Source organism: Tiliqua scincoides, chromosome 3 (assembly GCF_035046505.1).
Source record: "Tiliqua scincoides isolate rTilSci1 chromosome 3, rTilSci1.hap2, whole genome shotgun sequence".
Lineage (NCBI taxonomy): Eukaryota > Metazoa > Chordata > Lepidosauria > Squamata > Scincidae > Tiliqua > Tiliqua scincoides.
Genome location: NC_089823.1, coordinates 209745400 through 209759898, shown reverse-complemented (window position 1 = coordinate 209759898; position 14499 = coordinate 209745400). Strand labels below are relative to the sequence as shown.

The window sequence follows — 14499 nt, the reverse complement described above, 5'->3', positions numbered from 1 at the left end:
TTGGGGACAGGGATCCATTAGTTATTTGATTTTCACTGTAAACCGCTTTGTGAACTTTTTGTTGAAAAGGAGTATATAAATACTGTTGGTTGCCACTGACCCACACCCCCCACCTAGGGGGAGTTCCTGCTACACCAAAGGTAGCATGATTTCAGAATCAAGCCCAACCCATCTCTCAACAGTGCAAAAAAAGGCAACCTGGGAAGTGTATGTCCATCACAGAAGAACCAGAAACTATGACTACTGGTCTTGATGCTGAATAAATTTTCATCTTCCTACAGGTTTAGGAGGAAGGCAGGGGCATTTTGTATCAACTAAAACTTGCAAATCATTCTTAAGGTTAGCTCCTAGTGTTAGTAATAATAAATACTGGATGATCCTTGAATTTACAAAGCTGGAAACCTATTCCCAAACAAAGGTCAATCAGTATATCTGATGTAAGCAATGACACTCTTGAACATTATTATAAGAAGTTCTTCTAGAAGCAAGACATGGTCCAGGAACTTCAGAACAGAACTCTTGATGCAGATTGTGCATTGTCATGATACAGAATTTGATTTTAGGATATACAGCTCTAATGATCTAGTAGTGTTAAGAGGAATGTTCACTGACTCATAAAATATTTGCTGTTCAGATTAGTATTAGCTACCTAATCCTCTCAGAAAACAAGTCCTCCTTTGTACAAACCTGAAAACATTCTACTATCTCCCAAGTACTACCCCTTACATATGGAAGGAAGTGACTTGTATTTCCAGTTTTAGTTTATTTAGTTCAGTGGTTCTCTTTAAAATGAGAATCTGTCAGGACCCACCAGAAACGATATCATGACCAGAAGTGATGTCAGTAAGCAGGAAAATTTTTAACAAGCCTAGTCTGCAATCCTACCCGCACTTACCCAGGAGTAAGTCCCATTTACTATCATTGTTAAAAGAATATTAACAGTAGCTTGTTAAAAGTACAGATCTGTAACATTTCCCCAAATGCAGCCACATACCATAGTAGCATCAAGTCTAATATATTAATATTAAAAATAAAATATTTAAATGAATGGCGATCCACCTGAAATTGGTTCGAGACCCACACTTTGAGAAACTCTGATTTAGTTTAAATAAGCTACTTGCACAACAAAGTATTTGTACATACCTCCTAGAAATTCATGAAGGGCAGTGACATATCCTTCATAACTTTTAGAGTTGCTTTTGTTTAGTGAAAACTCGAGTGCATTTTCTGGCTTTGGTGAAATCATAAGCCCTACCACAAAAACAAAAAGTTAGGCAGATAGCCCACAGCATTTCTCAGGAACACTTATTCCAATTACATAGAGGAACTTCTGGAATGAGATTTCAGCATTGACTGAACTAAATATAATCATATGGAAATTAACTAGCAATTTATAATGCATATTAAAATACATCACCAGATATCAGATCACGTAATCATCAACTTCCAAACAATTTAAATGGCAAATTAGTGTTTATTGATTTCAAATGATGTTTTGCTTTCCACATTTAAGCTGTACCTTTTAATTTTATTTTATAGAGGAGTGATACCAGAACCACCCAGTGGACACTTTCATTCTGCTAGCATGCATGGCTCTTCAATCCTGTAGAGTCTGACTACTGGGTGCGATCCTTGTTCCAATTATAAGACTTCAGCACCACCAGGCCCCACTAGGAGGGATGAAATTATTTCCCACTTGAAATCATTTTAAGAAACATGGCAGCTTCAAATGTCAACAACAAGGCTATCTTCAAGGGCAGCAAGGAGAACATAGTAATGCAATTGTTGTATTTTGAAATATGACTGTTTCCCATAACTAAAACACATTTTATGAAACAGCAATTTCATTCCCTTTAACACAACAAAAATAGCAACTGAAAGATGGTCCAGGGTTGACACTGTCAATGGGAAGGAGGATAAACTTTTGAGATGGTACTGTTGCTAAGCAGTGATTTCTCTCCATGATTCTCCACTGCTTTGCAATATTCAGAGTCTGCTGTCTGACAAAAGTCATTTAAGTTAACAGTTTATCTTCCAGTGCACCTCAGTAGAGACACAGGAAGCAAGACAAAGAGATCTATTCTGTTACACTCCTTGTTGTATGAATTGTTTCTGAGTAAGAGAAAAGTGTCACCAAGTGGTCCTCTCACTTTCAATTGCATACAGAATGAGTTGGAATGAGTCAAGGCCATCTAGTCCAATTCCTTGCTTAAAGCAGAAAAATCCTCTCCTGAAGTGCCTATCAAAGATCTGCTTGAACACCGCTAATGAAGGAGAGCCCACCACTTCCCTCAGTAATTAGTTCCACTGTTGAACCTCTTACCATTACAACATTTTTCCTGATATTCAGCCAGAATCATCTCCCCTCTGGCAGCTTTCTAACCCATTTTTCCAGGTAGTCTGGGGTGTGTGTGTGGGCAGGGGGGAACCTAGACACAGACATCCAAACAGCCCAGCAATTCCATAGTGCTCTCCTCTTTTGCCCAAGATACTGATCCAATATGAAATGAAAGAAGCACTTCTGTGTTGATAGAAGTAACAGCAAACTAGAATCCCTCTAAGCTGGTGCTGTGGGTAATCCAGAAGTTGCAAAGTAATGAGTCTAATGTTAGCATCAAATAGACCCACATGTTATAGATTTGGTCACATTAAGAATTAGCCACAAATTTAAGTTATTCTAAAGTAGTTTACCTTTTAATACAGGTCAAATGCCCATGAAATCTATACCCAAGCACAGGCACTGTCTCGCTCACTTCCATACTGTTCACATTGTACTGTGTAAAAGATAGTTATGAGTCCTGTCTTCTTCCTCCAATGGCACTAAGTGCTCTGAGGTCACACCAAGAAACAAGGACACATGAGAATGACTTTTGGACAACCAGAAATCATAGTTTGAAGTTGGTACCCAATCCTGCCTCAGAGGGCAAATGCAAACCATAGTTTGCTGGTTTTGGTGTAATGGGAACCAGGAAGCAACTCACGGATTCTCAGCCCAACATGGGATGTGGGAGAGGCAAAATGCAAGAAGACCCATTCCTGATGCTCTGATTATATGCAAAAGTTATATGCAAAGCAACACACCACAACAGGTACAAACTGGTTCATTTTTGGCTCAATCTAAAAATCAGACTCTCTTTTCCTCTTTATGAAAACTGATGAAATTTGCTTGATGGCAAATCTGGATTAAGTCAGGATCCAATTGGATAAAGTAATTGGTAAATCTTTCTGCCAGATTTGGGGTCATCCTTTTTGATGACCTCTTTTCTTTGATCACCTCTTATATTATGTAATTTTTATGTTTGGTTTCTCCTTACTGTGTTTGAAATTTTGTTTTGCAAAATGGTCTAATAAATAAAAGAAACCAGTTCTCATCCGAACCCCACCCGCCCAGCTGGTGAAGAAGCCACACCAAAAACAGATACACTGTATCCAATGGGACAAGGCAGACTGGGAGGCTTCAGAGGCAAAAGGGGATTTAAGCAGTCTCCTGCTCCACAATGGGTTTCCTTGTACCTGCACTAGTGATGACACTAGTGCAAGTCTGAGGAGAGAAAGGGGGTGGGGAGAAAGTAAAGAAGCATTCCTGCTCTGGCAGGCAGGGGAGCCGCCACCACCACACAGGAAGGCTCTGACATCCCGGCAGCACTCTACTGGGAGGTTTCCTGGGGCATGTTTTCAGCACTAAAAGCCCAATAGGATTGGGCTGAAAACTTCTCATGAAACCTGCATTATAAAAATATATAGTAGGGCTTGTTTCACTGTTTCTAATGTCACATATTTACTGATAAGATCTTTTGAGTTGAACTGAAATGGATCATATTACAAGAAAACTGCTGACTTGTTAATCTGCGTATCTTTTATCATGTAAAAAGTTGTGGAAAGCATTGTGGAAAGCAAAAAAAGTTTATTTTGACCCACTCACTTTTGTCACAGATGCAGGAAGTCTAGAAGCTCAGTGTTATGATGGTATATACTGCTATGAAAACTGTCTATTATTCCAAATACAAATAACAATTGAAATTTGTATTTTAGCTAAAAAGCACAAGCACACACACACTTACCTGGACTAGAAATCCTATCACGATACTTGGGTACATCACTACTCAGTGTCTGAAGCATAACCCACATTGTGAATGAGAAGAGTGCAGCTAAGAATCCATAGAATACGAGATAAAACAGTAAAATTAAACCTAAAACACAAAAAAAGCTTAGTTAGAAACACAATCATCGGGTAAACCAATGGCTATAGTTATAACTATATGTGGAAGCCAAAAATCAGCTAATTTGAACCCGACCACACTAAAAACAGAAAAGACAGACAGTATACAAGCCAACTAACTCCATGCTTCTAGTATATTTCCCTAATCCAATCCCAGAATGTGTTCCTAATTGTAACATTTTATTGTTATCAGAAAAGTAAAATCATTTTCTAGTCTGCTGCAGCAGTAATAAAGTAATGAACATGTTTGACAGTATCAATGCATGCCCCAGTGCAAACTCAGTAAGTGGGAAAAGGAATGCAGTGAAATCTCCTTGTAACAGCAAAACTGGTATAATGATACAGTTGTGCTACCAATAAGATATGCTGATCTGCACCAGCAGCACAATGTTAGAAAAAAAATGGGTACACTGAGGGGCAGAGAAAGGAGTAGCTCCTAACTCGAATCCTATGGTCCCTCAGGAGTTGCTCCCACCTTCTGTGCTAGTGTAACATAACATTACACATTCCTTTGGAGCTCTTGCCATTCCCTCTCTCAGCCCCCACACAGAAGATTGGAATCCCAATTCAGAAGCCAATCATAACACAGCGACTGTACATGAACACCAGCATGGGGATACAGCTCAGATATGACTGTGCTGTGCTTCTTGATATATCACTCTACCCCAGAGGCATCACTAGTGTTTGCGTCACCATAAGAACATAAAAAGAGCCCCGCTGGATCAGGCCACAGGCCCTGATAGCATCCACCCTAGAGTTATTAAGCAATTGAAAAATGAAGTTGCTGATTTCTTGACTAAAATATGCAACTTGTCCCTCAAAGCAGCAACAGTGCCAGAGGATTGGAGGATAGTAAATGTCACGCCAATCTTTAAAAAGGGAAAGGGGGGGGGACCCGGGAAACTATAGGCCGGTCAGCCTAACATCTATACCGGGTAAGATGGTGGAATGCCTCATCAAAGATAGAATCTCAAAACACATAGACGAACAAAACTTGCTGAGGGAGAGTCAGCATGGCTTCTGTAAAGGTAAGTCTTGCCTCACAAACCTTTTAGAATTCTTTGAAACAGTCAACAGGCATGTGGATGTGGGAGAACCTGTGGACATTATATATCAGGACTTTCAGAAGGCATTCGACACGGTCCCTCACCAAAGGCTACTGAAAAAACTCCATAGTCAGGGAATTAGAGGGCAGGTCCTCTCCTGGACTGAGACCTGGTTGAAGACCAGGAAACAGAGAGTGGGTGTCAATGGGCAATTTTCACAGTGGAGAGAGGTGAAAAGCTGTGTGCCCCAAGGAACTGTCCTGGGACTGGTGCTCTTCAACCACTTCATAAATGACCTGGAGACAGGGTTGAGCAGTGAGGTGGCTAAGTTTGCAGACAACACCAAGCTTTTCCGAGCGGTGAAGACCAGAAGTGATTGTGAGGAGCTCCAGAAGGATCGCTCCAAACTGGCAGAATGGGCAGCAAAATGGCAGATGCGTTTCAATGTCAGTCAGTATAAAGTCATGTACACTGGGGCAAAAAGTCAAAACTTCACATATAGGTTAATGGGTTCTGAGCTGTCTGTGACAGATCAGGAGAGAGCTCTTGGGGGGGTGGACAGGTTGATGAAAGTGTCAACCCAATGTGCGGTGGCAGTAAAGAAGGCCAATTCTATGCTTGGGATCATTAGAAAAGGTATTGAGAACAAAACAGCTAATATAATGCCGTCGTACAAATTGAGGCCTGGTAAGGTCACACCTGGAGTATTGTGTCCAGTTCTGGTTGCCGCATCTCAAAAAGGATATTGTGGAAATGGAAAAGGTGCAAAAGAGAGCGACTAAGATGATTACGGGGCTGGGGCACCTTCCTTATGAGGAAAGGCTACGGCGTTTGGGCCTCTTCAGCCTAGAAAAGAGGCGCCTGAGGGGGGACATGATTGAGACATACAAAATTATGCATGGGAAGGATAAAGTGGATACAGAGATGCTCTTTACACTCTCACATACCAGAACCAGGGGACATCCACTAAAACTGAGTGTTGGGAGGATTAGGACAGACAAAAGAAAATATTTCTTTACTCAGTGTGTGGTTGGTCTGTGGAACTCCTTGCCACAGGATGTGGTGACGGCATCTGGCCTGGATGCCTTTAAAAGGGGATTGGACAAGTTTCTGGAGGAAAAATCCATTACAGGTTACAAGCATAAAAACATAAGAACAGCCCCACTGGATCAGGCCATAGGCCCATCTAGTCCAGGTTCCTGTATCTCATAGCGGCCCACCAAATGCCCCAAGGAGCACACCAGATAACAAGAGACCTGCATCCTGGTGCCCTCCCTTGCATCTGGCATTCTGACATAACCCATTTCTAAAATCAGGACATTGTGCATACACATCATGGCTTGTACCCCATAATGGATTTTTCCTCCAGAAACTTGTCCAATCCCCTTTTAAAGGCGTCCAGGCCAGTCGCCATCACCGTGGCAAAGAGTTCCACAGACCAACCACACGCTGAGTAAAGAAATATTTTCTTTTGTCTGTCCTAACCCGCCCAACACTCAATTTTAGTGGATGTCCCCTGGTTCTGGTGTTATGTGAGAGTGTAAAGAGCATCTCCCTATCCACTCTGTCCATCCCCTGCATAATTTTGTATGTCTCAATCATGTCCCCCCTCAGGCGTCTCTTTTCTAGGCTGAACAGGCCCAAACGCAGTAGCCTTTCCTCATAAGGAAGGTGCCCCAGCCCCGTAATCATCTTAGTCGCTCTCTTTTGCACGTGCAACCTCCTAATTTTAGAAATGGGCTATGTCAGAATTCCAATGCAAGGGAGGGCACCAGGATGCAGGTCTCTTGTTATCAGGTGTGCTCCCTGGGACATTTGGTGGGGCTGCTGTGAGATACAGGAAGCTGGACTAGATAGGCCTATGGCCTGATCCAGTGGGGCTGTTCTTATGTTCTTAAAGTAGCTTGAAATTCCTCAAATATATTTCCCCCCCCATCTTTTACAATTTATAATTTTGTTTTCATTTTTTAATAACTAAGGTTCAAATTCTAACCATACTTTCCTGAGAGTAAGCCCCATTGAACAAAATAGGTCCTACTTCTGAGTAGACCTGGTTAGAATTGTGCCCTAAGTTTAATGTAGTAAGAAGACCTTTGCATGTAGGTTAGAAATTCAGTATCCTTGATAACCCAATACAAAAATATCAATAAAGTAAAACAAGTTACCCATGCAGCCATTTCTTTCTTGAAGCCTTGAAGGGCTATTATCACTTTAAGGCTCCAACACAGATATGGTGTTGATGGTTAGTGGAGGATAGAACCTATTTCTGGCTGGACTGCTGCTTTCATCAGAGACTCTAAATTCCTGGGGTGGGGAAAACAGAGGCTCTGATGGGACAATTTCCACTGTACAATCTGCAGGACAACAAAAAATTAAAGGAAGCTGGAGGTCAAAAGTGTAAGGGGGCAAACACCTTAAATGAAAACAAAGGTGTCAATCTTCACCACATTTGCTCACATGCACAGATGGGGTAAGAAATTATTTCAGGCACTATTCTCTCACATACAACCTATGAATATTCTTACTTCAGATGGCCACACAGTACTGTACATTGATAAGAATACTGCTCCCACAAGGCACCAAGCTACCATTGCAAACAAACAGTTCCAGTGTTTATTTACAAGCCTTTGTTTGCTTTGAGTTCTCCTTAAACTGAATGCCTATTGTTTAGCTTTGGAATCTTCACCTCAAAATCTTTCAGCTTAGTTAGCTGACTTTAGGAGAGAGTTTAAGGTATCTCAAGCAGACTCCCTATTATCCAATGTTATAAGTTTTTCTTTTAACCAAATCAAATAAATTCTACATACAGTATGTACTTAATTGTGCCAAAAATCCAGTTGACCAATTGATATTCATTAAAGGTGCAATCCTAACCCCTTATGTCAGTGCTTTCCAGCACTGGCATAGCAGTACCAATGGGATATGTGCTGCATCCTGCTGTTGGGTATCACTCACAGAGGCCTCCTCAAAGTAAGGGAAAGTTTGTTCCCTTACCTCAGAGCTGCACTGCCCTTGTCAGTGCTTTCCAGCACTGGTGCAATCCTGACACATGGGGTCAGGATTGCACCCTAAGATGTCAATGTACTGTATACTACTGTCCATCTTATCCTCATAATTACCCTTCTGAGAAAGGTCTGACTCACTGTCACCAGGGCCCAGCTCTGACACCTCAGGTGCCCATGGAAATTAGGGACTCCCCAGAAGGGGAGGACCCCTCAGCAGTCAGGGAAGTGGGTAAGTACCTTCAGGATCCAGCCCCCAGGCCAGGGGTCACCCTGGGAGTAGGGCCAGCTAACCCTCAAGATCTGAGGAGGATCACATGGCCAGAAAGGGTGGGGCCCCTGAGTCTGGCTGCTGGGTTCAGAAGGAGCCCAGCAGGCAGAGGGGCTCCAGTTACTGGTGAGGAGACCCAGTCATACCAAGCCACTCAGTGGCTTGAGGCAAGGACTGGAGAAGAGGAAGAGCAGCCCTGGGAGTGGGGGCACCCTCTTGCTGAAGGGAGATTAGCCTCAGTGGGGGAAATCCAAAGGGCACCCCAGGAACCACCTGCCTGATGGGCTGGTGAAGGACAAGCAGGTACTGGGGTCTCCTGAAGCCCATCCACCAACAGCTGGCTCCCCTCACAGACCTTGAAAGATCATCCACATCCTGGAAGGCAACTCCAGAGCTCATGCTAATGGAGACTTGTGGAACTTGGGGTGTGCTGCCTAGCAACTAGAGAAGCCTGGCAAGGACTAGGACTCATGGATTCTTAGAGAGACGGGGCAATGACTCTGGCTTCCTGGTGTAAGCCACGAAGATGAATGTTAAATGTCTGGCAAGAATAAACAGCATCGTTCAAAGTAATCGGCACTCATTGTGGTCCATAGCAAGACAAGGTAAGCCCACCTCCGCTCGAGTCCTGTCCAGATCATAGGTAGAGCCCCAAGTGGGGAGGGCAGATCCTAGGATGGATATACACTCACTCAGCTCAATCAGCTGTTTTCCAAGGTTCGGGGGAAGATATTCAGAGGAAAAGCAACCTCTGAATATTGCCTAAACTATACTCCATTCCAGTGTTTTTCAAACTGTGGGTCGGGACCCACTAGGTGGGTCACGAGCCAATTTCAGGTGGGTCTCTAGTCATTTTTTTCATATAGTACCTTATGCTGCCATGATATGTGACTGCATTTGGGGAAATGTTACAGATCTGTACTTTGAACAGACTACTACGTATATGCTTTTAACAGTCAATGGGACTTACTCCTGGGTAAGTGTGGGTAGAATTACAGCCCAGGATTGTTAAAAATTTTCCTGCTTGATGTCACTTCTGGCCATGACATCACTTCTGGTGGATCCTGACAAATTGTCATTCTAAAAAGTAGGTCCCAGTGCTAAAAGCGTGAGAACCACTGTTCCATTCTATTTGTATCACCTGCAAGAACAGATAGCAAATATAACTTCTCATTCCACAAGGAGCTTCATAAGCCTAGTAATATTAAGAAGTCCCCAAACTTCCTCAATGATATTTTTCATTTAAAATATATTATGGATTTCATAAAACAGGATTAAAAGGATTAGTGATTAACATTACTAACAGATGATTTAAATAACCAGAAGACAGCACCAATTCTGAAAGGAGCCAACACAGTAAACAACTATGAAGAAAAACAAATACATTTTGGGTGCCTGCTCGAGAGAAAAGCAGAGTATAAACTGAATAAGTGAATGAAAACAGTATCCAACACCAATCCTACAAAGAACAGAACTAAAGAACCCGGAAAGCCCCTGGAATTAGTTCTTCCCTGTTTTCTTTTACTGCAGTGCCCATATTTCATTGAGAGTTTGCTCCTCTATCATTATGAAATGCCTTCCCTAGCTCTCTATACCTGGTGCCACATTGATGTACTCCTGACTCCAAGTAAACACATTTCTGCTTACTTAAGGATATTTAAATCTCAAACAAACAGCATTCATGCACAAATACTTGTCAAAATGCCTAAGGTTGCAATCCCATCAATCCTTATCAGGAAGTAAGCCCCACTGACTACAATGGGAATTACTTTCAAGTAGGAATGCATAGGATTGGACTCCAAGTCCAATATTTTAACTTTTTATTTTTGTTTTGGTTTATATCAGGGTTGCCCAAACCCCAGCCTTGGGGCCACTTGAGGCCCTCAGGGAGCCCCCAGTCTCCAATGAGCCTCTGGCCCTTCGAAGATGTGCTGAAGCCCACACTGGCCGGACGCAACTGCTCTCAGTGTGAGGGAGACAGTTTGACCTCTTGCATGAGCTGTGGGATGAGGGCTCCCTCCACTGCTTGCTGTTTCACATTTGTGATGCGCTAGCAGCAGCGAAGGAAAGGCCAGTCTTGCTTTGTGCAAGGCCTTGAGCTATTGCAAGACCTTCATTCATTCATATAAGTTCATCTTTAATATATACATTTATGTAAACATATGTAAATTCAAATTTTAAATATAAATTAATTCTTTTTCCCCCAGCCCCCCACCCAGTGTAAGAGAGATGATGTGGCCCTCCTGCCAAAAACTCTGGACACCCCTGGTTTATATTATGGGTGTCTTGCAACATAATTAGGGCCAATTGCATCTTAATGGATATAAAGATTTTTTGCTCCCTGCTATTAAACCTAATTCTAGCGGGCACCCATCAGCAGGCTTAGCCATACTGGTGGCAGAGCATCTTGAATCCTGCTCCCTAGCGACATCTACAGGGTGCTGTAAGATGCAAGCTTTAATGATATCCTGTGAAGCTACTGATTTATTATGTATTAATGTCTATATCCCCCTTTACTTAACAGTTCTCAGAGATCCCAGCTCTTGAGTGACCTCTTGACTGGCATAGATGACCTCGAAAGGAACCATCCTTTAGCTGAAGTTGTTTTGCTGGGTGACCTGAATTCCAGGGTTCAAAACTCTATTCTAGAGCATGGGTGGTGGATGAAGAAGATTCTTTCCCCTCATTTTGTGTGTTAGTCAAAGGATTCTCATTACAATGCTAATGGCTTGGCCCTTGCAAGATTTTCCATTATTTCTAATCTGCTCTGGTTTAATGGGTTAAAGAAGTACCCCAATGCTGGCAAATGCCCCCTCGTGGGTCAAGCATCGTAGACTATGCTCTAGTGTGCATGTCTTTGAAACCACATGTGAAAGGGTTTGACATCAGGGTTCTTACCATTAGTGATCACTTCCCTCTAATCCTGGTACTTGTTCTACACTCAGGGAGAACGCCAGCACACCCAGCGGTTGAAGTAAACACAGAGTAGTGGCAAAATCATGGTGAATAATACCCTTTCTTTAAATTTCCATCAGTTAATTAGGGAGTCAACAAGTATAGATTTATTATCGGCCATTTTGAAGGAGCCTGATCCCTTTGCCCAAATCCAATCATTTGAAAGCCTAATTGATCACATCCTTAGGACCCTGGGTTCCAACCCTAAGTGTATTATACATGGTGTGTCTGATAAAAAGGATTGGTTTGATAAAGAATGCAGAGACCTCAAGGCATTGATCAGAGCAACTTATTTAGCCTTCAAAAAGTCTAACGCTCCATGTGAGGCAGTTAAATTGTGTTTTTGTAGAAAAAATATTTAACACCTTACTGTTAGATAAAAAGCAGAAGTATACCCATGCTCAATGGATCAAGTTGTTGCAAGTGATACAGCAAAAAAATAACAAACAATTTTGGGCCATGGTATCAGGCTCTCTTAGCTCCAAAATGTATGACCTAGTTGTAATCTCTTCTTCTATATGGATTAAACATTTTTCATTATTATTGTTTATAAGAGCAAATCCCCAGATACCTGACCCGACTTTACTTCTTCTGATCTACCTATCTGGCCCCCTGTGATGTCCATGGAGATTATACAGATAATAGATCAACTGAAATCAGGGAAAGCTGCCGGACTGGATCAAATACCACCTGAACTCTTAAAATGTGATCCTGAGTGGTCGGCTCACTTGCTTGCCCCCTTTTTCACAACAATCGATAGAACTGCTCTGCATTTCCATGCCAGTCCCTGCAGCCCCCTTAGCAACACAAACCTGGGGATCACTCTGCCGCCCGCCGCTCCCACAAGGACTTACTGCTGTTCCAACTCCCCCAGAGAGTTTGAGAACCGCTGACCTAGGTTTACAAGTCTTTTAAAAAATCTAGAAAGAAATATTTTTACACATAATAACCAGAAAAAAGATGCTCCAACATTTATCTCCCTACATTTACACCTGCTTTCAAACTGTAGGAGCATCTTGTAGGGCAATTCTGATTTTTGAAAAGCCTGAGGGCTTGAAGAAATTAGTTATGTGATCCTTATTATCACCAGTGTTTCCATTGGAGGTTCTGCTCAGCAGCTTTGGGACCCACCAAAAATCAGGCTGTGACCCACAGTTTGGGAACCACTGTTACAGTACAATAAATGGGATCAAGCAGGCCAATTCCTCTCCCATTTTTCTTCCCCAACTCTAGCAACTGCCTTCAGTTTTCTATGTGTCATGAATGACAACAATTAGCACATACAGTCCTCATCAGACCTCTTTTTCCCAATTTACTAACTAAAATTTTTAGGAATACCCAGTGAGTCCTCTGAGAATACAAAAACCTTACCTTGTTTGTGGGTGGCCTGGTTCACTGCCCACCTGATAACCACTGAATAATCAAATTTTATATTTAGAATGAGCAAGTAAAGCAGGCAATAAATGAAATGCTACAATTCAGAGTTTCAGTCAGCCTAGAACAGGAACTGGCCAGGCCTTACTGGATGGTGGTCTGCGATGGGAGAAAGGATTCTTTTTCTGTTTCCTATTCTCTTAAGGCCTTCCCCTCCTGTGTTATATAGAAAAAGAGGGTCAAGATTGAGGTCGGCTACCACCCCAAAACTAAGCCTTTATCTGTATAGTAGAGTAATTCTGAAGAGTAGAAAAACAAGGTGATGTCCTTTTTCCCTTTCCCTCTTTCTGATATCTTTGCATAGTGAAGCAAGGGGAAGCATTTTTTAAAACTTCTGGTACACACACCCCCAACCTGCCCTACACCTCCAGGGCCGATAAGCTTTTAAAGCCAATTCCCCCCCCCCAATTTTCCTGGTGGTTGTAATTTTCTTTCAACAGATGGCATTCAATATTCTACCTCAATCACATACTTAGCTGAACAACAGCCCAATCCTGACCTGCCTAGAGCACGGGGCTACCACGGTATCCTGGCTACTACGGTATCCAGTGTGCAATTGGGCAGCCTACAGCACCACCTCAGGAGAAGGGGACTTCTGTCCCCTTCTGCTAAGTAAGGAAAGTAGCCCCAGAATGGGGCTACTTGATTCTGCGGTGGCTCTCGAACCAAGCTCCACCAATTCCACCCTTCTCCCGCCCTGCTCCCTCCCCCCCCCAGGTCTCCCTCCTCTCCCCACCCTCCTCCCATTTTCCCCCCACCCTGGAACAACTCCTCATCTCCCCCTCATAAGAACATAAGAACATAAGAACAGCCCCACTGGATCAGGCCATAGGCCCATCTAGTCCAGCTTCCTGTATCTCACAGCGGCCCACCAAATGCCCCAGGGAGCACACCAGATAACAAGAGACCTCATCCTGGTGCTCTCCCCTACATCTGGCATTCTGACTTAACCCATTCCTAAAATCAGGAGGTTGCGCATACACATCATGGCTTGTACCCCATAATGGATTTTTCCTCCAGAAACTCGTCCAATCCCCTTTTAAAGGCGTCTAGGCTAGACGCCAGCACCACATCCTGTGGCAAGGAGTTCCACAGACCGACCACGCGCTGAGTAAAGAAATATTTTCTTTTGTCTGTCCTAACCCGCCCAACACTCAATTTTAGTGGATGTCCCCTGGTTCTGGTATTATGTGAGAGTGTAAAGAGCATCTCCCTATCCACTCTGTCCATCCCCTGCATAATTTTGTATGTCTCAATCATGTCCCCCCTCAAGCGTCTCTTTTCTAGGCTGAAGAGGCCCAAACGCCGTAGCCTTTCCTCATAAGGAAGGTGCCCCAGCCCCGTAATCATCTTAGTCGCTCTCTTTTGCACCTTTTCCATTTCCACTATGTCTTTTTTGAGATGCGGCGACCAGAACTGGACACAATACTCCAGGTGTGGCCTTACCATCGATTTGTACAACGGCATTATAATACTAACCGTTTTGTTCTCAATACCCTTCCTAATGATCCCAAGCATAGAATTGGCCTTCTTCACTGCCGCCGCACATTGGGTCGACACTTTCATCGACCT

The 14499-nt window shown here is 43.0% G+C and overlaps 1 protein-coding gene across 1 annotated transcript in view; it reads right to left on the bottom strand.

Annotated features, from left to right (window-relative positions):
• ATP1B3 (ATPase Na+/K+ transporting subunit beta 3) overlaps positions 1–14499 on the bottom strand; it is a 32128-nt gene that overhangs the window by 10393 nt on the left and 7236 nt on the right. The window contains exons 2-3 of the mRNA XM_066622080.1: positions 4062–4190; positions 1144–1251 (exon numbers count right to left, since the gene is read on the bottom strand). Coding sequence (XP_066478177.1) covers positions 1144–1251; positions 4062–4190 — 237 coding nt within the window. The remainder of the gene's footprint in view (positions 1–1143; positions 1252–4061; positions 4191–14499) is intronic.